The 24,070-nt window shown below is 37.3% G+C and overlaps 2 protein-coding genes across 8 annotated transcripts in view; one reads left to right on the top strand and one right to left on the bottom strand.

The window, feature by feature from the left end:
• The window catches only part of osbpl1a (oxysterol binding protein-like 1A), a 27,986-nt gene extending 13,506 nt beyond the window's left edge, over window positions 1–14,480 (top strand). For 3 of the 4 annotated variants that reach the window (XM_073861329.1, XM_073861326.1, XM_073861328.1), the window contains exons 16-29: window positions 35–197; window positions 1,981–2,179; window positions 3,404–3,479; window positions 7,435–7,569; window positions 7,877–7,974; window positions 8,051–8,233; window positions 8,313–8,425; window positions 8,622–8,706; window positions 8,784–8,910; window positions 9,002–9,112; window positions 11,318–11,441; window positions 11,528–11,618; window positions 12,009–12,029; window positions 13,466–14,480. In XM_073861329.1, coding sequence (XP_073717430.1) covers window positions 35–197; window positions 1,981–2,179; window positions 3,404–3,479; window positions 7,435–7,569; window positions 7,877–7,974; window positions 8,051–8,233; window positions 8,313–8,425; window positions 8,622–8,706; window positions 8,784–8,910; window positions 9,002–9,112; window positions 11,318–11,441; window positions 11,528–11,618; window positions 12,009–12,029; window positions 13,466–13,568 — 1,629 coding nt within the window. In that variant the 3' untranslated portion in view covers window positions 13,569–14,480. The remainder of the gene's footprint in view (window positions 1–34; window positions 198–1,980; window positions 2,180–3,403; window positions 3,480–7,434; window positions 7,570–7,876; window positions 7,975–8,050; window positions 8,234–8,312; window positions 8,426–8,621; window positions 8,707–8,783; window positions 8,911–9,001; window positions 9,113–11,317; window positions 11,442–11,527; window positions 11,619–12,008; window positions 12,030–13,465) is intronic. The other variant, XM_073861327.1, reaches the window with a different exon arrangement.
• LOC129454326 (SUN domain-containing protein 5) lies at window positions 13,046–24,070 on the bottom strand. Of its 4 annotated transcripts, none has more exons than XM_055218812.2 (18): window positions 23,882–24,070; window positions 23,469–23,589; window positions 23,278–23,375; window positions 22,991–23,149; window positions 22,842–22,895; window positions 22,656–22,758; window positions 22,514–22,572; window positions 22,132–22,232; window positions 21,974–22,069; window positions 18,358–18,411; window positions 18,216–18,250; window positions 17,460–17,577; window positions 15,426–15,510; window positions 15,235–15,350; window positions 14,990–15,157; window positions 14,835–14,924; window positions 14,586–14,731; window positions 13,046–13,253 (listed from the first exon to the last, which is right to left on the bottom strand). In XM_055218812.2, exons 4-17 carry the CDS (start codon window positions 23,139–23,141, stop codon window positions 14,606–14,608), a joined length of 1,356 nt encoding a protein of 451 aa, XP_055074787.2. In that variant the 5' UTR covers window positions 23,142–23,149; window positions 23,278–23,375; window positions 23,469–23,589; window positions 23,882–24,070; the 3' UTR covers window positions 13,046–13,253; window positions 14,586–14,605. The 4 variants fall into 4 exon arrangements, with proteins under 4 accessions (XP_055074787.2, XP_055074786.2, XP_055074788.2 ...); XM_055218811.2 differs by having other exon boundaries at window positions 22,842–22,901; window positions 23,882–24,069; XM_055218813.2 differs by having other exon boundaries at window positions 21,974–22,051; window positions 22,842–22,901; window positions 23,882–24,067.

Below are 24,070 nucleotides of genomic sequence, written 5' to 3'. Positions count from 1 at the left end.
ACTTTGGATAAAACTTCTGTCAACTTCTGTCCAGGCACGCAGTTTGAAACTGGAGCATGAGGTGGAGAAGAATGAAATCCTGTCGGAGGCTTTGCAGACCTTGGCTACAGAACATCACGAGTTGGAGCAGTCGCTGGTCAAAGGATCATCTCCACGCAACGCTCTCAGCGAAGACGAGTTTTATGATGCTCTGTCTGGTCAGTCATTGCTAATGCTTGACAGTAACAGTTCATACAGAATAAGGGTCGTTTACATTATGAACGATAACTACATAACTATAAAAATATCTGAAGAGTTTGGTTCCAAAATGCAATAAATCCATTTAGACTAATTTGGGTAAAAATTAAAGATATACCCACGTTAAAGATATAAAGTTAATCAAGCCAAAAAATGCTTTGAATTAAAAGCAGCAGTCTGCCTCTCCATCGCCATCTCTGTTTGAAGCATAAAATTGCAGGTTATTTTACGTACCAAATGGCACACTTCATGTAACGTGATACGGTAGGGTGTCCCATTTGTCATTTTGGGTTTGAAAATGACAAATGGGAGGTGCTCGAGGTGGCAGTGGTTTAGTGGGTAGCACTGTTGCCCCACAGCAAGAAGGTCATCGGTTCGAGTCCCGGCTAGATCAGGTGGCCTTTCTGTGTGGAGTTTGCATGTTCTCCCTGTGTCAGTGTACACTGCAAAAAATGATTTTCAAGAAAAAAAAAATTTCTTGGTATTTTTGTCTTGTTTTCAGTAAAAATATCTACAAATTCTTAAATTAAGATGCTTTTTCTTGATGAACAAAACGACCCAAGAAAATAAGTCTATTTTTAGACCAAAAATATCAAATTTTATTGATTTTGTGCATAAAACAAGCAAAAAAATAAATAAATATGCCAATGGGGTAAACAAATTTTATTGAATTTTTCTTGAATTGAGTGTGTAAGAAAAATTTTCATGACTTTTTGCTTACCCCATTGGCATATTTTTTATTTTTTTAAATGTTTTATGCACAAAATCAATTAAATTTGATATAAAAAGTGTGATCTTAAAAAATAGACTTGTTTTCTTGGGTCGTTTTGCTCATCAAGAAAAAGCATCTTAATTTAAGAATTTTTTTATATTTTTACTGGGAACAAGACAAAAATACTAAGAATTTTTTTTCTTGAAAATCATTTTTTACAGTGTAGGTTTACTCCAGGTACTCCGGTTTCCTCCCACAGACCAAAAACATGCAAGTTAGGTGGATTGGAGATGCCAAATTGCATCAAATTGTGTATGGATTAACCGTTTTCTCTCCATGAATATAGCCACAGATGCTGTAATGGCGTGAAGAATAAATAGAGAAAAGGGTGCTCATGGGCACCCCCTTTTCGGTCTATATGCGCTCTTGATGCAAACTTTTCCTGAGCATCTGTGCGGACTTCGCAGCAGACTTCTTCCCAACAGTCAAAGCAGCGTTATGTCACGAAAGTGCACAAAAGACTTGTAGGAAGTCTTTAGGGTGCCATTTGGGACAGGGTCCCTCTGTTGAAGTCAAATAACGTCTGCAAAATGATGCCCGACGGCTCAAATTATAAATCATTAATATAAGCTTACCAATGCAAATCAGGGTCAAATAAAGAGACATATTTTTTTTACCAAAAACATTTGGTTTGCGGATTTAAAAAATGGTAAATATGCATTTACCAATAGGAGGATTATATCATGACTTTATGCTCTGTCTACACATTCAAAAAAAAAAGGGCCCATCCATTCTGCATTTACAGTTTCTTATAGTTACAGTACTGTACAAGATCTTCGATGGCTTGTTTATCTTCAGAAAGTGTTTTATAAGAGCAAGACACCTTATTCAGTAATGTGCCCAGTCACTTCCGACTACCTGCCTCCATTAAACGCCACCTGATCCATGGCTCGGGTTTCCTCTAGGAACCTGTTGCCGTTGGCCACACAATGTCAATGTTAACCATGTGTGTTTGTTCTCGGTTGTCACAGATTCGGACTCTGAGCCTGTGGTGAGCGGATTTGAGACGGCCGGTAACTCGTACGAAGAAGAGGAGGGCGTCAAGCACTACTGCAGCGTCCGAAGTCGTCTCGACGGCAGGATGTCCCAGGAAGACCGCCGTGGTGGTGGTGGTGAGGAGGAAAATGATGATGATGAAGAGTCAAGGGTTAATGGAATGAGAAAACACAGGTGGGAAAATGTAGAATAATTGTGTGATTAAATTAACAGTTAAATTAAAAACTTTAAGTCGACTGATGTGAATGCTTTAACGTAATATGAATTATTGGGTAAGAAAATTAACTAAAACGCCCTTTTTACTTAGTTAAATCTAGTTAAATGAACGTTTAAAAATAAAAAAAGTATTAAACAAACATATAATCAAATATAGCGTCCAGCAATTTTTTTTACAAATATTTTTTGTTATTTATTATTTGTAACTTTTCTTATCTTGTGTTTTGTTTTTGTTTGTGGTAAATAATTTAGCGCGCCGAGGCCAGAAGAGGTGCACATAATGAAACCGTAAAAGATTGATGAGGAAGCCGAGTTTAACGCTGTAATTTGAACTTTCAAGGCTCGGCACGTTGACAGACGGCTCTTGATGGACTGTCTTTGCGTCTGATGCTAGAGATTTTTTCAAAGTTTTTTTTAAATATCGTACTTAAAAATACAATTGATTTTTTTATGTTTTTAGTTTGAGACAATTTCACAATATTTGGTTTCTCCATCTCTTCCTATATAACATGCTTGGAGAGTACCATGTTACCCTGCGTCACGTTTCTCAATTACTATGTTTAGCATGTGCAATAAAAAAAGAGTAGGTTTCGGTGTCTGAAATTGATCGGACTTCGGCCCTGCTTTGCTAAATAAGATATAAAGGCTCTGTTACTGTACCAGACCGATCACAACGGTTTAGACGTGATTTAACTGTGTGTCCACATTACAACCATTTGCACTGACGTGTTTCTCTTTTTTCAAAAAGGTTTATGTAATTTTTAGAAGGATCTCTTGACAGAAATGCAAAATGATATACAAAACTATATTATCAGGGGTGTATAAAGACATTTCATAATGAACCGTTATGTGTTTATTAACTTAAAACGAGACGTTTTAATCTACATACACGAGGGTCCCCTTACATGCAAGTCGCCATTTTGTGCCGCCATTTTTCTACAGAAACCCTAAATTTTTTGACATGTTTATCCAGTGGCGGCTACCGTAGCTTTTCTATGTGTTTCAAAAGCGAGGGGTGAGCAGTGGATTCAGCCTTTGGTTGCAATTCGCAACCTCACCACTAGATGCTGCTAAAATTTACACACTGCACCTTTAATGTAAACAAATAAAAATGGTTGTAACTTGAAATGTTGACATGGTTCAGCTCATTTGATGGCATGTTCTGTTGTTATTTATGCACAGGAGTAGTTTGCCAGCCCCCATGTTTTCCAGAAATGACTTCAGTATCTGGAGCATACTGAGGAAGTGCATTGGGATGGTGAGATACTTCTTTTTACTTCTTTGTAGCTGGTAAATGTTGGTGCATGAAACAAAACAGGAAGTTGATTTCCAATCTCCTTTTTAATAAAATACATATAAATAAATCACATTTCTGTAAAACAGAGCTATTTATGTGAGCTGAAGTACTCCTGTAGAGGCTCTAGGGTTGCCAACTGTCCCGTATTAGCTGGGACGTCCTGTATTTTGACTTGTTGACTTCATGTGGAACCAAGAGGCTGATAGCATAAAAATCCTGCGAGAGCGATTTGTGAATTCATACAGAGGAGACTGCTATCGAAATGCTCTCGCTGTGCTTTGATGTCATCCACCTGTCAGTTCTTGCGGTGCCACAAGCAGCAACAGCGCTGATCTTGATAATGACCTCTGACACCTTTCATCCAATCAGACCCCCTTAGACACAATCAGTATACATTTAATGGAGTCAAATAATACGATTTCATGCTAGTTTAGTGTAGTCTGAGCTCACAGATTCTATGTTAGTTTTAGTTTGTCACACGTAAGATGATTAACATACTGTTAATGGGATAACTTTTTTTACTCTTAGTGCGGGAGTCACAAGTGTTTTGTCTTAGACAGATATTAAAGGTAATCGTTCAATTAAGGGACTGTGTTTAAAAGTACCTACTGTAAATTATTAAATTATTATTAAAACTATTAATAAGCCTACCGTATGTTGCCAAGGCATAAGAGTTATAAATTAATATTTAATTAGGAGATTTGCTATAATTTTGACAGATGTCTTAAATACATTATATACACAACCATGTCCGCACTGCTGCGGCAGACCATCTTTTGTCCTGTATTTCAGAGTGAGAAAGTTGGCAACCCTAAGATGCCTTTTTAAAATACAACCATCATTATTTTTTGTTTGAAAAGTAGTGATTTTTGACCTCTCTTTTTCACTCTTACTCACTTTGTCATTTACTCTCACTCTCTTTTATTTTCACAACTGTCACTCAGTCTGTCACTGTCTCTCTCACTTGCTGTCTTTTCTAACTCTGTCACTCACTCTTTCTCTCACTCTGTCACTCACCTTGTCTCTCACTCACTATGTCACTCACTCTTTTTCTCACCCTGTCTCTCACTCTTTCTCTCACTATGTCACTCGCTCTGTCTCTCACTCACTCACTAATGTCACTCACCATCTTTTTCCCACCCTGTCACCCACTCTATCTCTTACTTTCTATCTCACTCACTCTTTCTCTCACTATGTCACTCACTCTCTCTCACTCTTTTTCTCACCCTGTCTCTCATTCTCTCTTACACTGTCTCTCACTCTATTTTTCACCCTGTCTCTCACTCTTTATCTCACTGTCACTCACCCTGTCTCTCACTTACTATGTCACTCACTCACTCACTCTTTCTCTCACCCTGTCACTCACTCTTTCTCTCACTCTTTCTCTTATTCTTTCTCTTACCCTGTCTCTCACTCTTTTTTAACCCTGTCTCTCACTCTTTATCTCACTCTATCACTTACTATGTCACTCACCCTTTCTCTCATTCACTATGTCTCTCACTCTTTCTCTCACGTTGTCACTCACCCTGTCTCACTCACTATGTCACTCACCCTGTCTCTCACTCTATCTCTCACCTTGTCACTCACTCTATCTCTTACTCACTATGTCACTCACCCTGTCACTCACCCTGTCTCTCACTCTGTCTCTCACCCTGTCACTCACTCTATCTCTTACTCATTATGTCACTCACCCTGTCTCTCACTGTCACTTACTATGTCACTCACTCTGTCTCTCACTCTTTTTCTCACCCTGTCTCTCATTCTTTCTCTTACCCTGTCTCTCACTCTTTTTTCACCCTGTCTCTCACTCTTTATCTCACTATGTCACTCACCCTGTCTCTCACTTACTATGTCACTCACTCTTTCTCTCACTCACTGTGTCACTCACCCTATTTCTCATTCACTTTGTCACTCACCCTGTTCTCACTCTTTCTCTCACCCTGTCACTCACTCTCTCTCACCCTGTCACTCACTCTATCTCTTACTCACTATGTCACTCACCCTGTCTCTCACTTACTATGTCACTCACTCTTTCTCTCACTCACTGTGTCACTCACCCTATTTCTCATTCACTTTGTCACTCACCCTGTTCTCACTTTATCTCTCACCCTGTCACTCACTCTCTCTTACTATGTCACTCACCCTGTCTCTCACTCTTTCTTTTACCCTGTCTCTCAATTACTATGTCACTCTTCTCACCCTGTCTCTCACTCTTTTTCTCACCCTGTCTCTCATTCTTTCTCTAACCCTGTCTCTCACTCTTTTTTTCACCCTGTCTCTCACTCTTTATCTCACTATGTCACTCACCCTGTCTCTCACTTACTATGTCACTCAATCTTTCTCTCACTCACTATGCCTCTCACTCTTTCTCTCACTTTGTCACTCACCCTGTCTCTCACTCATGATGTCACTCACCCTGTCACTCACACTGTCTCTCACTCTTTCTCTCACTATGTCACTCACCCTGTCTCTCACTTACTATGTCACTCACTCTGTCTCTCACTCTTTTTCTCACCCTGTCTCTCATTCTTTCTCTTAACCTGTCTCTCACTCTTTTTTCACCCTGTCTCTCACTCTTTATTTCACTATGTCACTCACCCTGTCTCTCACTTACTATGTCACTCACTCTTTCTCTCACTCACTATGTCTCTCACCCTGTCACTCACTCTTTCTCTCACTCACTGTGTCACTCACCCTATTTCTCATTCACTTTGTCACTCACCCAGTTCTCACTTACTATGTCACTCACCCTGTCTCTCACTTTTTCTCTCACCCTGTCACTCACTCTATCTCTCACCCTGTCACTCACTCTATCTCTTACTCACCATGTCACTCACCCTGTCTCTCACTCTTTCTCTCACTATGTCTCTCACTTACTATGTCACTCACTCTGTCTCTCACTCTTTTTCTCACCCTGTCTCTCATTCTTTCTCTTACCCTAGCTCTCACTCTTTTTTTCACCCTGTGTCTCACTCTTTCTCTCACTTTGTCACTCACCCTGTCACTCACTCTTTCTCTCACCCTGTCACTCACTCTTTCTCTCACCCTGTCACTCTCTCTATCTCTCACTCACTTTGTCACTCACCCTGTTCTCACTCACTATGTCACTCACATTGTCTCTCACTCTTTCTCTCACCCTGTCTCTCACTCTTTCTCTCACCCTGTCTCTCACTCTTTCTCTCACTCACTATGTCACTCACTCTTTCTCTCACTCACTGTGTCACTCACTCTTTCTCTCACTCACTATGTCACTCACCCTATTTCTCATTCACTTTGTCACTCACCCTGTCTCTCACTCTTTCTCTCACCCTGTCACTCTCTCTATCTCTCACTCACTATGTCACTCACCCTGTTTCTCACTTACTATGTCACTCACCCTGTCTCTCACTCTTTTTCTCACCCTGTCTCTCACCCTGTCTCTCACTCACTATGTCACTCACTCTATCTCTCATTCTTTCTCTCACTCTATCTCTCACTTACTATGTCACTCACTCTTTCTTTCACTTACTATGTCACTTACTCTATCTCTCACTCACTCAATTTCAATTTAATGTGCTTTATTGGCATAACAAGTGTTACAATGTATTGCCAAAGCATTAACAGTTAATATAGAACATATGAAAACAACATATACATCACATGAGACATGATACAAAAATACATTTTAAAAATCTATGAACAATGTGTTGTGCAAGATTGTGTGGATATATGTAAGCACATTCTTTCTCTCACTCTATCTCTGACTCACCCTGTCTCACTCTTTCTCTCACTCACCCTGTCTCTCACTCTTTCTCTCACTCACTATGTCACTCACTCTCTTTCTCACTCTCATTCATTGTCAATCTCTTTATCTCACATTCACTATGTCATTCTCACATTCTCTTACACTCTCTTTATCTCTCTCTCTCTCTTTTAGGAGCTGTCTAAGATCACCATGCCCGTAATTTTTAATGAGCCACTGAGCTTTCTGCAGAGGCTTACCGAATACATGGAGCACACGTATCTCATTCACCAGGCTAATGAATCAAATGATTCTATTGAGAGAATGAAGGTACATTAAATCCTCACTGTAATAATATTTATTACTGTAGCATGTATGCATCTTTAAAATACCTATACAAAATGATTGTGTGATATAACCTGACAGAAGAGCTACAGATCCCAGGCAGAACATACTTTATATATTTATACTATTACAGATATGTATATTTTCTATAGTTATTTCCAAGCTCTGAATGTCTGTGTAGCTGTCTACTTAAGAGCCTTTCTAGCTTACACATTTTAATAGTGTTTACATCATCAAATGTACATTGTCAAACTAAGTGAATGTGTTTAGATCCATCTGTGCTTTTCTCCAGAGTGTGGCAGCATTTGCCGTCTCAGCCGTGGCGTCTCAGTGGGACAGGACAGGAAAACCCTTCAATCCACTGCTAGGAGAAACATACGAGCTAGTAAGGTGAGACATTTTTCTCTCCGCCATAAGAATACATGAAAATATATTCTTAAGTTCATCTTAATGGCGTTTTCTCCAGGGATGATCTTGATTTTCGGTTGATATCAGAACAAGTGAGTCACCATCCGCCTGTCAGTGCCTTCCACGCCGAGGGTTTGCAGAAGGATTTCGTGTTCCACGGTTCGATCTACCCCAAACTGAAGTTCTGGGGTAAGAGTGTGGAGGCGGAGCCAAAGGGCATCATCACTCTAGAACTTCCAAAGTGAGCAGGCATCTGATTGGTGGAATTTTGCTAATACTGATTTAGTGTTTTGCTAAATGTAAATTTTGGTTAATTGCAGGCATAACGAGGCGTACACATGGACGAACCCCACGTGTTGTGTCCACAACATCATCGTGGGACAGCTGTGGATCGAACAGTATGGAAATGTGGAGGTCATTAACCACAGGACCGATGAATGTACAGTTCTGGTGTCGGGTCTCCTATTGACCACACAAACCCTACATGATATAATATAACGCTTAAAGACACAGTTCACATTTGTATGTGTTTCAATTTCATCAACCATAAACTATTTGTGAAGAAGGACCTTGAATAAGCAATAATTTAAGAGTTCAGCTCTATTTGCTGATGTTTTCTAACAGGACCGGTGAAAAATGCTGCTTGAATTTCAAACCCTGTGGCCTTTTTGGGAAGGAATTGCACAAGGTTGAAGGTTACATCTTGGACAAGAGGTGAGTAGTTTAAAAAGTCTTTCAGCAAAAGATACAACATCATCGACGTAAACTGTCAATGTGTACGTTCCCTCCAGCAAGAAGAAAGTTTGCATCCTTTACGGGAAATGGACGGAGTGCATGTACATAGTCGACCCGGCTGCCTTCGAAGCTCACAGGAAGAACGCTAAAAAGACGCCAGAGGATAAAAAAAGCAGCAAACAGGTATTTTGCACATCTTTCGGTCTGCAGGAAGAAGTTCCTTTTTGTGTGTTTTTAAGCTTTCAGTTGCAAATTTATGTTTGGTGTCTGGTAGACATCGGGTGATGCTGAAGAAACGCCTCAACCGGGTGGAGATTCATTGGAGGTGATACCAGGCAGTCATTTACTGTGGAGAATAGCACCACGACCAGCTAACTCCACCCAGGTTAGTTTTAGAGAGCTGAAAACACATTAATCACAGCAATGTTGGCTTAAAGAAATATTCCACTTTCAAAAAAAATCTCGCTCCATGTCATCCAAGATGTTGATGTCTTTCTTTGTTTAGTCGAGAAGAAATTAGTTTTTTTTAAGGAAAACATTCCATATAATGGATTTTAGTGGACCTCAACAGTTAAATTGTAGTTTCAATGCAGGGCTCCAAACAATCCCAAATGAAGCATAAGGGTCTTATCTAGAGAAAAAAATCATCATTTTCGCCAAACAAAATAAAAACATATGTACCTTTAAACCACAATTTCTGGTCTTGCACTAGCCGTGTGGCATGCCATCGTGACCTTACGTATTACGAAATCAAGACATAAACATCTTTAATGAGTATTCCTTTAACCAGTGGTGTAAGTATCTGTTTGGCTGACCAATAAGTGGACCAGTTTAAAGGGACACTGCACTTTTTTTGAAAATATAATTTTCCAGCTCCCCTAGAGTTAAACATTTGATTTTTAACATTTTGGAATCCATTCAGTCTATCTCGGGGTCTGACGCTGCCACTTTTGGCATGGCTTGGCATGGTCCATTGAATCTGATTGGACCATTGGCATCGCGCTCAAAAAAATGACCAAAGAGATTCACAGTGCCCAAAAATAGTCTTCTTGGTTACTTTCAATGGCAGGGGACTATTTTATGGCACTGTGTAATATCATTGCGCCCCCTGCAGCCATGTTACAGCAGTAAAGTTCTTGATTATTACGCCAGAATAAGAGTATAGTTCCTAACCATATCGGCCTAGAAAATCGCAACTTTTAATTTTCCGTCGGTCTTAGTACACGATGTAACTACAGAAGAGTCAAGTTTTAAACGGGGAGAAATATCGAAACTCTTTGGTCATTTTTAGCATGATGCCAATGGTCCAACCCGACCCAATGGACCGTGCCAAGCCATGCCAAAAGTGGTACCACCAGACCCGGAGATCAGCTGAATGGATTCCAAAACTGTAAAATCAAATGTTTAACTCTAGGGGAGCTGGAAAATGAGCATATTTTCAAAAAAAGTGGTGTGTCCCTTTAAAAACAGCATTTTTTATTCCATACCAGTGCCATAGTTTTTATTATGCATTTTTAAGCTATACATTTTTCTCAAGTGGAAGCCAACCCTTGACCTTTTGTTGCCAACACAGTTTAGGTACAAGAAGATCAAATTTACACTTCACCTTTAAAGGAATGTTCAATTTTCTTAAAAGAAAAATCCAGATAATTTACTCACCACAATGTCATCCAAAATGTTGATGTCTTTCTTTGTTCAGTCGAGAGGAAGTTGTGTTTTTTGGGGAGAACGTTGCAGGATTTTTCTCATTTTAATGGACTTTGGTGGAGCCCAACATTTCATACTTGACTCAACAATTAACAGTTTTTTTCAGCGGAGTTTCAAAGGTCTATAAACAATCCCAAACGAGGCATTAGGGTCTTATCTAGCGAAACGATTGTCATTTTTGACAATAAAAATAACAAATATACACTTTTAAACCACAACTTTTCGTCTAGGTCCGGTCCAGCGCGACCTAACGTAAATGCGTAGTGACGTAGGAAGGTCACGTGTTACATATATAAAACGCACATTTGCGGACCCTTGTAAACAATAAACTGACACAAAGACATTAATTAATATCATTAGACAACCAACAACGTCGGAACGGTCCTCTTTCTCAACACTTGTAAACACTGGGGCGGAGTTTTGCGTTCGTCCTCTGTGACCTCTTGACGTCATGACGTATTGCGTGGGGTCAGCTGGCGCATCACGATCGGATTTAGACGAGAAGTTGTGGTTTAAAAGTGGATATTTTTTATTTTTCTTGTCAAAAATGACAATCGTTTTGCTAGATAAGACCCTTATGCCTCGTTTGGGATTGTTTATAGACCTTTGAAACTCCGTTGAAATAAACTGTTAAGTGTTGAGTTAAGTGTTAAATGTTGGGCTCTATTAAAGTCCATTAAAATTAGAAAAATCCTGCAATGTTTTCTTCAAAAAACATAATTTCTTCTCGACTGAACAAAGAAAGACATCAACATTTTGGATGACATGGTGGTGAGTAAATTATCTGGATTTTTCTTTTAAGAAAATGGAATATTCCTTTAAGGTCCAGCGAAAGTCTCATTGTTTTTATTATGCTTTTATTTATTTTTTGCATATGTAAAAGATGTACAACTTCACTACATTCGCAATGCAACTCAACGAGCTGGACAAAGAAATAGAAGATGTGATTCCTAAAACAGACAGCAGATTGAGGCCTGACATAAGAGCAATGGAGAACGGAGACATTGGTATGCGAACGCAATTTTACTATCAATTTGCGCTATTACAGATATGTAGAATAAGCTCCTAAATTTCTTTTTTTTTGCAATGTCAGACTTGGCCAGCGAGGAGAAAAAGAGGCTGGAGGAGAAGCAGAGAGCCGCTCGTAAGAGTCGCTCAAAGTCAGATGAAGATTGGAAGTCAAGGTATGCAGAAATTAGACCGTTTTATATCTTTGTATGCGTACATTATGCTGTTCTTACTAAGCATTTACTATGGTAACCTTTGTATATTGCTTGTGACTAACTGCTGTGATAAAGTATAGCAATTTTAACATGCTATAATAAATTTCCTATATATGGTATTTTGAGCTAAAACTTCACATATGTACACTGGGGACACCAAAAATTTGTTTGACATCTTAAAAAGTCTTGTGAAATGTCCCCTTTACGCATGTTTGGTTTAAACTCAAACACTCCTTTGACTGGCACTTTTGACTGCATGTTAATTCTGCTTCACCGCACACTATACTCATGCATTTAACCCAACATTTCTTTTGGCACCACCATCTGTCCCGTGACTGGTGCGGTGAGCAGAAACGTCGCTTCTGGCCCCAGGTTTGATTCTCGCTTTTTTGCTTAATGTAACTGCTTTTACATTTTCACCTGAGGGGTTGCTTTGGGGTTTTATAAAGTGGGTAAGAGCACCATCTGGTGTATAATAGCGGAAATACAGATTGTTGGAAAAACTCGTTGTTGGCAGTGAAGCGCTTTCTGTTAATTGAGGAGTTATTATCTACATACACCACAGGTCCCCTTACATGGAAGTCGCCACCATTTTTCTACAATAGCCCCCAATAGCTCTATGGGAAGCGTTTCGTCCCTACGTTGTTTTAAATGATGACATGTTTGTCCTTTGGCAGCTACCGTAGCGTCTCCATGCATTTCGAAATTGAGGGGTGAGCTGTGTGTGGACTGAGCTGTTGGTTGCAATTTGTTAACTCACCACTAGATGCTACTAAAACACCCACACTGTACCTTTAATGGGATAGTTTACCCAAAAAAATTAAATTCTGCCATTTATTTATTCACCCTCATATTCAAAACCTATATAGGACTTATATACTTTTGTGGAACGCAAAAGAACATATTTTTGGTTTTGTGTCCTTGCGATGGAAGTCAATGGGCACCAATGTTATTTGGTTACATTCTTTACATGTTCTGTGTTCAGCAAAAGAAATGTCATACATGTTTACAATGACATGAGAGTATATGTTGATTTTTTGGCGTGTCACATCATTTTAAGATGAACTATTCTTCTGTTATTTGCGGTAAAAGAATATTATTTTATATGTCCGCCATATTTAAAGGGGTAGTTCACCCATAAATGGAAGTTCTGTCATCGTTTACTCATCGTCATGTTGTTACAAACCTGTATGACGTTCTTTATTCTGCTGAACACAAAGGAAGTTATTTTGAGCAATGTTAGTAACCAAACCGTTTTTGAGCACAACGGTGCTTCCGTTTCCTGCTTTATTACAAATATGTTCCTTTGTGTTCATCAGAACGGAGAAGTTTATACAGGTTTGTAACAACATGAGGGTGAGTAAATGATGACAGAATTTTTTTGGGGGGTGAACTATTCCTTTAACAGTCTGATTAAAACCCTATGATAATTGCCAAATGAATAAAATCTTTGTGAATAGCAGTATTGTTTTATTGTCCACTTAGACAATGTATTTTTAATGTGGAATAAGACGATGTAAACGGAGCTCTCTAGCCTTCGACTGCATAGCGCAGGTTGTGAAACTTTACACTCGGTTCAAGTGTTGCAGCCAAATCCTGTGAACGAAATAAAAGAGACGGCAAATGGGGTCAAACAAACATTTTTTTAATGCATCTCTGTGGGATTACCCCAGCGAGTGAGGATTGCCTTATAATTTACTAAGACTTTACTAAACATGCTCGAAATCAAAGTCGTGCTTTTTTGGCAATAGTACAATTGTTGTAGTTTTGTTGCAAAACATCAAACCTTTTCTCTGTGTTTGCGACAGGTGGTTTCATCAGGGTCCAAATCCGCACAACGGCTCTCAGGACTGGCTGTTCTCCAACAACTACTGGGATCGTGAATATTCCCAATTACCGGACATATACTGACCCAAGTAACCCTGTATTGTTTTAGCGAGACTATGTGGTGGTTTGCCAGGTGAAAAGTAGCAAGTTGCAAATTCACTTTAATGTTTATAGAGACTTTTCTTAATTATGCCATGAAAATATTTAGTCTTTTAGGATCCACAGATTTATAACATATTAAAAAGAAAATCACGAGCTGGCCTTGATATACTAAAATCAGTGTACCGTATGGCATAAAAGCTATAATGTGTAATCTTCCCAAAGAGAAAATGATGCTATAAAAGTATGCACCTTAGGGTGTCCCACAGGGCTCGATTATTGGCCCTATTCTTTTTCTGGTCAACTTTTATTTGACAAGTTTTTATTTCTAAGTTTGTAACATTCCCATTGTGTTGAGAGTGGAGTATGGCATAAAAATAACATTATTGTTTATAAAATGACTGTTACAGGTTTGGATTTGACCATTTGTAATGCAAATTAAAAGCTCACATTCTGCACATGCAAAGTATGCACAGTATTAGGACAGATGTAGATTTTATTTTTATCGTTGTTCTTACTAATATATTGACCAATATCTTGTTAATTTATTTTATAAAATAGCAATATTATATTCCAGTTATGTATTTACATTGTATTTGCCGTTTTAGTTGATTTTAACATGTGTTTTAAGTGGATTAGAAGTGAAGTGTGTTCGTGTTCACACTCGAAACAAAACCATATCAAACGAATCTGATAAAGTTGGACATTTTAGCAGCGTGAACTGCAAACAAAGTTAAATTTGGATTATAGTCTTGCATTTATTTTGGTGTGTGCAGATGTGTTGTTGTGCGTGCATATTTTTTTAGAGATGCACTATAAAAATAAGCAGAATAACTTTGTACATACAAGGCATTAATGTTGTGTGTATATCACATATAAAAAAAGTGTGAAATTAAATTGTCTGATCTGATTTGATGTCATTTTAGATACTTTGACTATCTGCAAAATAATTAAATATTGTAAAAAACTGACTATCAATGCAACCAGAAAATGAATGCTTACACATTTATTTGTTATCAGCATCACTCTGACCCATTGGTGACTAAGGGGACTCCGTGTACCCTAAAGCGATAGACGCAGGTGTATTCAGGGTGACCCCAGTTACTCAAGATCCTCAGTTCCACCATGCTGTAAACTTGTGTAGACTCCTTCAAAAGCAAAATAAAAGTCACTTTAGGTAATATAAAACACAGTTTAAGCCAGATGGTGCTAGTTTAATCACAAATCAAGGTTCTCAATTTTATGACATACCGGCATTTTGAAGGTTTGTATAGGATCTTCATCCTGGTTGTACGTGTAGCTCCCCAACAGTTGTCCTCCATCACACTGAGTGGACAAACCCTAAAAATGCAAGAGAATGAGATCATTTTCATAATATAATAAATGTGAATTATATGTGAACTCACATAAACAACAAAGTCTTTGGGAGCGCTGTCTATTTTCCCAGTTGGCGAAAGGGTCCTAGGAATGTGCTCGAGGGTAACGTGGGTGATCCTGATCGGATAGGACAGAGATATCGACAGGAAACCCTTTGAGCCGCGAAACGCCCAACACTTCCCGGGATGCACCTCCGGCTTCAACAAGAGCAAAACACTGTTATTCCCAAAAACTGGGGCTGGTTTAAATATACCTGGATGTTTGTGTATGACACCTGTATGACAGTTCGTGGGCTTTCAGAATAATACCACAGCGGTATGCCGAACAAGCTGAATTGCGGAGACTTAAGCTGATATGTTTCCGAGCATTGGGTTGACATAATGCTACCACCTAAGAAACACATACTGATCAGTTTTAAATGTACTGAAATCCAGTAAATGTGAAGTTGTCGACACAAAAAAATACCTGAGGATTCAAGAGCGTAGTCTGCCATGCCAGTGCCATCAGACTTGTACAAACTCAAAGTGCTTTGAACGATGTCCGTCACATCCTATATTACGTTCAGGATAAAAGAGGAATGAATTAAAATCTTTAATGCAAGAGTATCACTGCAAAAAATGATTTTCAAGAAAAATTTTTTTTTTATTTTTGTTTTGTTTTCATTAAAAAATATCTAAAAATTCTCAAACCAAGACGCCTCCTCTTGATGAGCAAAACAACCCAAGAAAATAAGTCTAGTTTATAGACCAAAAATATTGAGTTTAAGTGATTTTGTGCATAAAACAAGCAAAATAATCTGCCAATGGGGCAAGCAAGAAAATATTTAACATTTTTCTTAAACACCAAGTCCAAGAAAGTTTTTTTTTTTTTTTTTTTGCTTTTATGCACAAAATCACTTAAATTTGATATTTTTGGTCTAAAAACTAGACTTATTTTCTTGGGTCGTTTTGCTCATCAAGAAAAAGCATCTTAATTTAAGAATTTTTAGATATTTCTACTGAACACAAGACAAAAATACTAAGTAAGAAAGTCATTTTTTGCTGTTTATGCGCCAATACCGATATTCGATTACTTACACTGCAAAAAATGATTTTCAAGAAACACATTTCTTAGTATTTTTGTCTTGTTTGCAGTAAAAATATCTAAACCCGACCCAAGAAAATAAGTCTAGATTTTAGACCAAAAATATCAAATTTCAGTGATTTTGTACATAAAACAAGCAAAACAATCTGCCAATGGGGTAAGCAAAAAAATCTTGAACATTTTTCTTTAACACTAAATTCAAGAAAAAATATTTTTTGTGCTTGTTTTATACACAAAATCACTTCAATGCTATTTTTCTGGTCCAAAAACTATTATTTTCTTATTTTCTTGGGTCGTTTTGCTCATCAAGAAAAAGCATCTTAATTTAAGAATTTTTAGATATTTCTACTGAACACAAGACAAAAATACTAAGTAAGAAAGTCATTTTTTGCTGTTTATGCGCCAATACCGATATTCGATTACTTGCACTGCAAAAAATGATTTTCAAGAAAAACATTTCTTAGTATTTTTGTCTAGTTTGCAGTATCTAAACCCGACCCAAGAAAATAAGTCTAGATTTTAGACCAAAAATATCAAATTTAAGTGATTTTGTGCATAAAACAAGCAAAAAAAATCTGCCAATGGGGCAAGCAAAAAAATCTTGAAAATTTTTCTTAAACACTAAATAAAAAAAAAAATAAAAAAAAACATTTTTTTGCTTGTTTTATGCACAAAATCACTTAAATTTGATATTTTTGGTCTAAAAACTAGACTTATTTTCTTGGGTCGTTTTGCTCATCAAGAAAAAGCATCTTAATTTAAGAATTTTTAGATATTTCTACTGAACACAAGACAAAAATACTAAGTAAGAAAGTCATTTTTTGCTGTTTATGCGCCAATACCGATATTCGATTACTTGCACTGCAAAAAATGATTTTCAAGAAAAACATTTCTTAGTATTTTTGTCTAGTTTGCAGTATCTAAACCCGACCCAAGAAAATAAGTCTAGATTTTAGACCAAAAATATCAAATTTAAGTGATTTTGTGCATAAAACAAGCAAACAAATCTGCCAATGGGGTAAGCATTTTTTTCTTGAATTTTTCTTGAATTTTTTTGCTTGTTTTATGCACAAAATCACTTAAATTTGATATTTTTGGTCTAAAAACCAGACTTATTTTCTTGGGTTGTTTTGCTCATCAAGAAAAAGCATCTTAATTTAAGATGCTTTTCTTGAAAATCATTTTTTGCAGTGTAGAATGACATTTACAGATACCGATAGTTTTTTTTTACTCCTTTTTATGTAACGCTTTGATTAAACAGGATATAATCTGCCCTGATAAACAACTGTTTTTAAACAATCTGCGGATGTCTGATCTGCTGATACCGATTATAGACTGATATATGGGTGCATCCCTGGTTTGTAAGTGTGAATATATGTGTGTTTTGAGCAACAGAAACATTGTGTGAACATCTACTTTGGTGTTTAGAAGGTTTTGCATATCGAGTTTCTGCTTGAGGACGTTGGATGTTTCTCTGATGTTTATAACATCTGATCTTAGGTTGGAGATCTGCTGCTGGTACTCCGATTCGAGGCTGAGTAAAAGAAACAGAGAACATTTAATATACAGTTCTGTGCAATAGTCTTGGGCTATCATGCCAGAATTAGATTTGTTGTTTTTGCAATGTTATAGTGATCATATATAATTGTTTCTTAGTCTCTAAATAGAATACATCCAGAAAATGTGTAAAAAAAGTGTCAAGTTTTTAGGGTAAACTCCCCTTCCACTTGAGCAATAGCAGGGAACTGCAGGATATCTTAAACCTAAATAAAATTAAATCCTAATTTCTAATTTTAAAAAAATTGTCTTTTTACTTCATTCTGCTCAAAAATGCTCAAGATGTGTTTAGTGCCAAAAGAGGTCACTTTAAACACTGACGATGCAGGTCGGTCACGTGAAGACATTTAGTCCTGAAAATAGTTTTTTTTTAACATATTTCCTGTATTTTCTGTTTGTATCTTCATAAAATAGATTTAAAAATAAATATGGATGGACATAAAAACTTCTAAACAACAAGTCTGGTGGTGGTGGCTTTTGCACAGTACAGTGTATTTCATTGTGATAGCAACGTAACAACGAAAACATAATAAAATGCAATAAATGTTTGTCTCAACAAATGAAAAACATGCCCACTATTAAACACAACAAAAGACAAAAGGAAAAGAAACTCACTTAATTTCTTGCATTGTCACATCCTTTTGAAACATCTACAGGATGGTAAACACACACACAGCAGGTCATATAGATGAATCAAGTAAGTTGTAAAAACTTAGTTTTTAATAACGGATTTATTTTATGTATGAGAATCTCTCACCTCTAACTTCAGGTTTTGTTTTTCATTCTCCAGTTGAAGCCTTGTGATTTCCTTCTGTAACAGAAAGAAAGATTTAAACCCATGAAGACGTCTACAGATACAGTATTTCTATTTACAAAAAAACACTCTGTCTGTCTGTCTGTCATCTATCATCTATCTTTCTATCTATCTGTCTATCATATCTGTCTGTGTCTGTCTATCATCTGTCTGTCTGTCTATCTATCCTAAACTGTCTTTCTGTCCATCCGTCTATCTATCTGTCTGTGTCAGTGTCTGTCTGTCTGTCATTCATCTGTATGTCTATCTGTCTGTGTCTGTCTATCATCTGTCTGTTTGTTTATCGTCTGTCTGTCTGTCTATCTATCCATCTATTGGTTAAAACTCTCCCTGTCTGTCCGTCCATCCATCTATCTATCTATCTATCTGTCTGTCTATCATTTAAAACTCTGCCTGTTCGTCTGTCTCTGTCTTTTCTGTCGTCTATCTGTCTGTCATCTATCTATCTATTGGTTAAAACTCTGCCTTTCCGTCCATCCATCTATCTATCTGTCTATCATTCATTTATCTGTCTGTGACAGTGTCTGTCTGTTTGTCTGTGTCTGTCTGTCATCTATATATCATCTATCTGTCTGTCTGTCTGTCGTCTATCTGTTTATCGTCTGTCTGTCTGTCATCTATCTGTCTATCATTCATCTGTATGTCTATCTGTCTGTGTCTGTCTATCATCTGTCTGTCTATTTATCCATCTATTAGTTAAAACTCTGCCTGTTCGTCTGTCTCTGTCTGTCTGTCGTCTGTCTGTCTATCTGTCTGTCATCCATCTATCTATCTATCCATCTATTGGTTAAAACTCTGCCTGTCTGTCCATCCATCTATCTATCTATCTGTCTATCATTTATCTGTCTGTAACAGTGTCTGTCTGTTTGTCTGTGTCTGTCTGTCATCTATATATCATCTATCTGTCTGTCTGTCTGTCGTCTATCTGTTTATCGTCTGTCTGTCTGTCATCTATCTGTCTATCATTCATCTGTATGTCTATCTGTCTGTGTCTGTCTATCATCTGTCTGTCTATTTATCCATCTATTAGTTAAAACTCTGCCTGTTCGTCTGTCTCTGTCTGTCTGTCGTCTGTCTGTCTATCTGTCTGTCATCCATCTATCTATCTATCCATCTATTGGTTAAAACTCTGCCTGTCTGTCCATCCATCTATCTATCTATCTGTCTATCATTTATCTGTCTGTAACAGTGTCTGTCTGTTTGTCTGTGTCTGTCTGTCATCTATATATCATCTATCTGTCTGCCTGTCTGTCTGTCGTCTATCTGTTTATCGTCTGTCTGTCATCTATCTGTTTATCTTCTGTCTGTCATCTATCTATGATCTATCTGTCTATCATTCATCTGTATGTCTATCTGTCTGTGTCGGTCTATCATCTGTCTGTCTGTTTATCATCTATTAGTTAAAACTCTGCCTGATCGTCTGTCTCTGTCTGTCTGTCTGTCGTCTATCTGTCTGTCTATCTATCTATCTGTGTCTGTCTGTCATCCATCCATCCATCCATCCATCCATCTATTCGTTAAAACTCTGCCTGCCTGTCCGTCCATCCATCTATCTATCTAGTATTTCTATTTACAGAAAAACACTCTATCTGTCTGTCTGTCATCTATCATCTATCTTTCAATCTATCTGTCTATCATATCTGTCTGTGTCTGTCTATCATCTGTCTGTCTGTCTGTCTACCTATCCTAAACTGTCTTTCTGTCCATCCGTCTATCTATCTGTCTGTGTCAGTGTCTGTCTGTCTGTCATTCATCTGTATGTCTATCTGTCTGTGTCTGTCTATCATCTGTCTGTTTGTTTATCGTCTGTCTGTCTGTCTATCCATCTATTGGTTAAAACTCTCCCTGTCCATCCATCCATCTATCTATCTATCTGTCTATCATTTATCTGTCTGTGACAGTGTCTGTCTGTTTGTCTGTGTCTGTCTGTCATCTATCATCTATCTTTCTATCGATCTGTCTATCATATCTGTCTGTGTCTGTCTATCATCTGTCTGTCTGTCTATCTATCCTAAACTGTCTTTCTGTCCATCCGTCTATCTATCTGTCTGTGTCAGTGTCTGTCTGTCTGTCATTCATCTGTATGTCTATCTGTCTGTGTCTGTCTATCATCTGTCTGTTTGTTTATCGTCTGTCTGTCTGTCTATCCATCTATTGGTTAAAACTCTCCCTGTCCGTCCATCCATCTATCTATCTATCTGTCTATCATTTATCTGTCTGTGACAGTGTCTGTCTGTTTGTCTGTGTCTGTCTGTCATCTATATATCATCTATCTGTCTGTCGTTATCTGTCTGTCTGTCTGTCGTCTATCTGTCTGTCTATCTATCTATCTGTGTCTGTCTGTCATCCATCCATCCATCCATCCATCCATCTATTTGTTAAAACTCTGCCTGCCTGTCCGTCCATCCATCTATCTATCTAGTATTTCTATTTACAGAAAAACACTCTATCTGTCTGTCTGTCATCTATCATCTATCTTTCTATCTATCTGTCTATCATATCTGTCTGTGTCTGTCTATCATCTGTCTGTCTGTCTACCTATCCTAAACTGTCTTTCTGTCCATCCGTCTATCTATCTGTCTGTGTCAGTGTCTGTCTGTCTGTCATTCATCTGTATGTCTATCTGTCTGTGTCTGTCTATCATCTGTCTGTTTGTTTATCGTCTGTCTGTCTGTCTATCCATCTATTGGTTAAAACTCTCCCTGTCCATCCATCCATCTATCTATCTATCTGTCTATCATTTATCTGTCTGTGACAGTGTCTGTCTGTTTGTCTGTGTCTGTCTGTCATCTATATATCATCTATCTGTCTGTCGTCTATCTGTTTATCATCTGTCTGTCTGTCTGTCATCTATCTATCATCTATCTGTCTATCATTCATCTGTATCTCTATCTGTCTGTCTGTCATCTATCTATCATCTATCTGTCTATCATTTATCTGTATGTCTATCTGTCTGTGTCTGTCTATCATCTGTCTGTCTGTTTATCATCTATTAGTTAAAACTCTGCCTGTTCGTCTGTCTGTCTATCTATCTGTGTCTGTCTGTCATCTATCTATCTATCTATCTATCTATCTATCTATCTATCTATCTATCTATCTATCTATCTATCTATCTATCTATCTATCTATCTATCTATCTATCTATCTGTTTATCATCTGTCTGTCTGTCTGTCATCTATCTATCATCTATCTGTCTATCATTCATCTGTATCTCTATCTGTCTGTCTGTCATCTATCTATCATCTATCTGTCTATCATTTATCTGTATGTCTATCTGTCTGTGTCTGTCTATCATCTGTCTGTCTGTTTATCATCTATTAGTTAAAACTCTGCCTGTTCGTCTGTCTGTCTATCTATCTGTGTCTATCTATCTATCTATCTATCTATCTATCTATCTATCTATCTATCTATCTATCTATCTATCTATCTATCTATCTATCTATCTATTAGTTAAAACTCTGTCTGTCTATCTATCAATCTGTCTATCTATCTGTCTGTCGTCTATGTGTCTGTCATCTATCTATCATCTGTCTGTCTGTCCATCCATCCATCTCCTCACCATCATGTTGGCCTCTCTTTCACGCATGCTAGTGATCTCATTCTTCATCTTTGACAGGATTTCATAAGGCAAGTGGCTCTGTAAAACAGCAAGAGTCTTCCTAAAAATGTTTACAATGTTCCTCTGAAGTTTACTTTATGTATATGAATTTTTCTTACATTGTCTGATGTAGGCTTGCTTCTGTTTGTTTTACATGGTGGAAGAATTTCAGCGTGACGCCAATGAAATGGAAAAGCAAATGGAAGGATGTACCAAAGACCTGGAGCAAAAGAGTTTAATAGTGACTTTCCCCACCACATATGATAAAATATTGATAAAAGACTATAAAGACAAACCTTTATAATAACATGCATTGAAAAATTATTATTGAATTGTGCATAATAATATCACTTGTGTATAGCTTGGTGGTAAAGTATTGTGTTAGCACTGTCATGACACACACAGAATTACAAACTGTTTAACTTGTAATGCACTATAAGTCATTTAGAAAAAAGCATTTGCCAAATGTGTAAATGTAAACCATGAAGAGATCCGACTCACCACAAAACAAACATAAGATGAGAGAGAACGCAACAGCTTTCCTCAAACCTGCACTGCATCTATTAAACAAATGTATACAGGTTGTAAAAAGAGTTTATGATCACAAAACATATTTATATCATATTTATAACGACATGTTTACCTGCTGAACTGAAAATCATAAGACGCCTGCATTCTTGATATGTTCTGATTCAATGTGTGCCAGGCTTTCTCCAACCAACAACAGATTAAGGCTAAAACCAGATCTGTCCCAAACAACAAAGTCTTATGCATGAAAAAATACAATATTTTACTAGAGGGAGATATAAAAATCTGATAAATTTATTACCAGGAGAGTGTAAAATTTCCACGAAGGCTAACTTTGGATTTTCAATGTAATGGGCTGAATCTGGAGACAAGAAAGTACGATTTTTAAATGTGTAACTAACAAGAAATATATGTACTTTCTTTAATGTGTAAACACACACACACACACACCATTAAAGGTGGATGGTTGAGGTTGTTCATCAGTTAAATGATACACAGGTACAAATCCCTGAGTGGTTTTTTGGGATAAAGGCAAATCGGTGCAACTGTCTGTCTCAAATATTTCGGTCTTTGGGCCAGAAACTTCAAAGTTAGAGATCATGTCTAGACCTGAAAAAAGAAAAGAGCATGTTATGAAGAAGAAAATGGTCCGAAATTAACATATAGCCTATACCAGAGCTGTAAGACCAGCATGCTTGTAGTCTAATAAAAAACTGTAATATATTATCAGCACTGACCTCTATTATATACACCATCATTTGAATAATCAGTCAGTAATTTATTCCCACTGTTGGATGTTTATGTGGGGGTAGCACCATGACCTTTATGTGATCTCCTACATACAAGTAAATAAATATATATATGAAAATGAAGATATAGTGATCATGGTACATGAATGCAGAAGACTTTTAGGTTTCAGAGTCCACACCTGGGTGGAGTTTCTATATATGAGATCTTGCAAACCAATACATTAGAACCAGTATGGACTGTATCATCTTCTGTAAGGTAGTATACACTTGACATCAACCTGGAGCTGCGCCTTAACATCTCTGTAATTGCATTACACACATACGATAGTATAGATGGGATGAAAATTATTATATGAAGATTATACATTTAAATATGACTTCAATTATGTTTTGTAACATTGCTACAGGGATGCATTTATAATAAAAGTAGAGTAAAAAATTTCCAAGTAATTTCTAATATGAGGTTATATAAAAAACAATACATTAGCATATTTAGGACAAATGGTTAAGATCGAAAAAGTCAGTAAAATTGTTTTAGAAGATGACATGTTCCACAAATCAACATATTAAACATGCATTGATTCAAATTTACCTGTGACGATCTCTAATCTTGATTAGTCTTGATGTTTCAAGCTCTTTATCCTCTAGCCCTCGACAGGGATAAATTGCTAAAAGTGACCAAAAACTTTAATCCAAGTGATCGCAAATGAAAAACTCGTCTTAAGAGAAGAGATACAACCGCATCGACAGCTTCTTCAAATCAATACAGTAATAGCGTCTT

This window comes from Misgurnus anguillicaudatus, chromosome 23 (assembly GCF_027580225.2).
Source record: "Misgurnus anguillicaudatus chromosome 23, ASM2758022v2, whole genome shotgun sequence".
In the NCBI taxonomy this organism is placed as follows: domain Eukaryota; kingdom Metazoa; phylum Chordata; class Actinopteri; order Cypriniformes; family Cobitidae; genus Misgurnus; species Misgurnus anguillicaudatus.
This window is presented reverse-complemented; position numbering and strand designations above follow the sequence as displayed.

What these genes read in the sequence shown, in the direction of transcription:
- LOC129454326 (XM_055218811.2), bottom strand. Translation starts at nt 23,141, where the DNA reads ATGATCTCTAACTTTGAAGTTTCTGGCCCAAAGACCGAAATATTTGAG. An exon ending in GGAAATTTTACACTCTCCTG is followed by an intron (nt 22,759 to 22,841) that starts GTAATAAATTTA and finishes TGTTTGGGACAG; the next exon opens with ATCTGGTTTTAGCCTTAATC. An exon ending in CATCTTATGTTTGTTTTGTG is followed by an intron (nt 22,233 to 22,513) that starts GTGAGTCGGATC and finishes CTTTTGCTCCAG; the next exon opens with GTCTTTGGTACATCCTTCCA.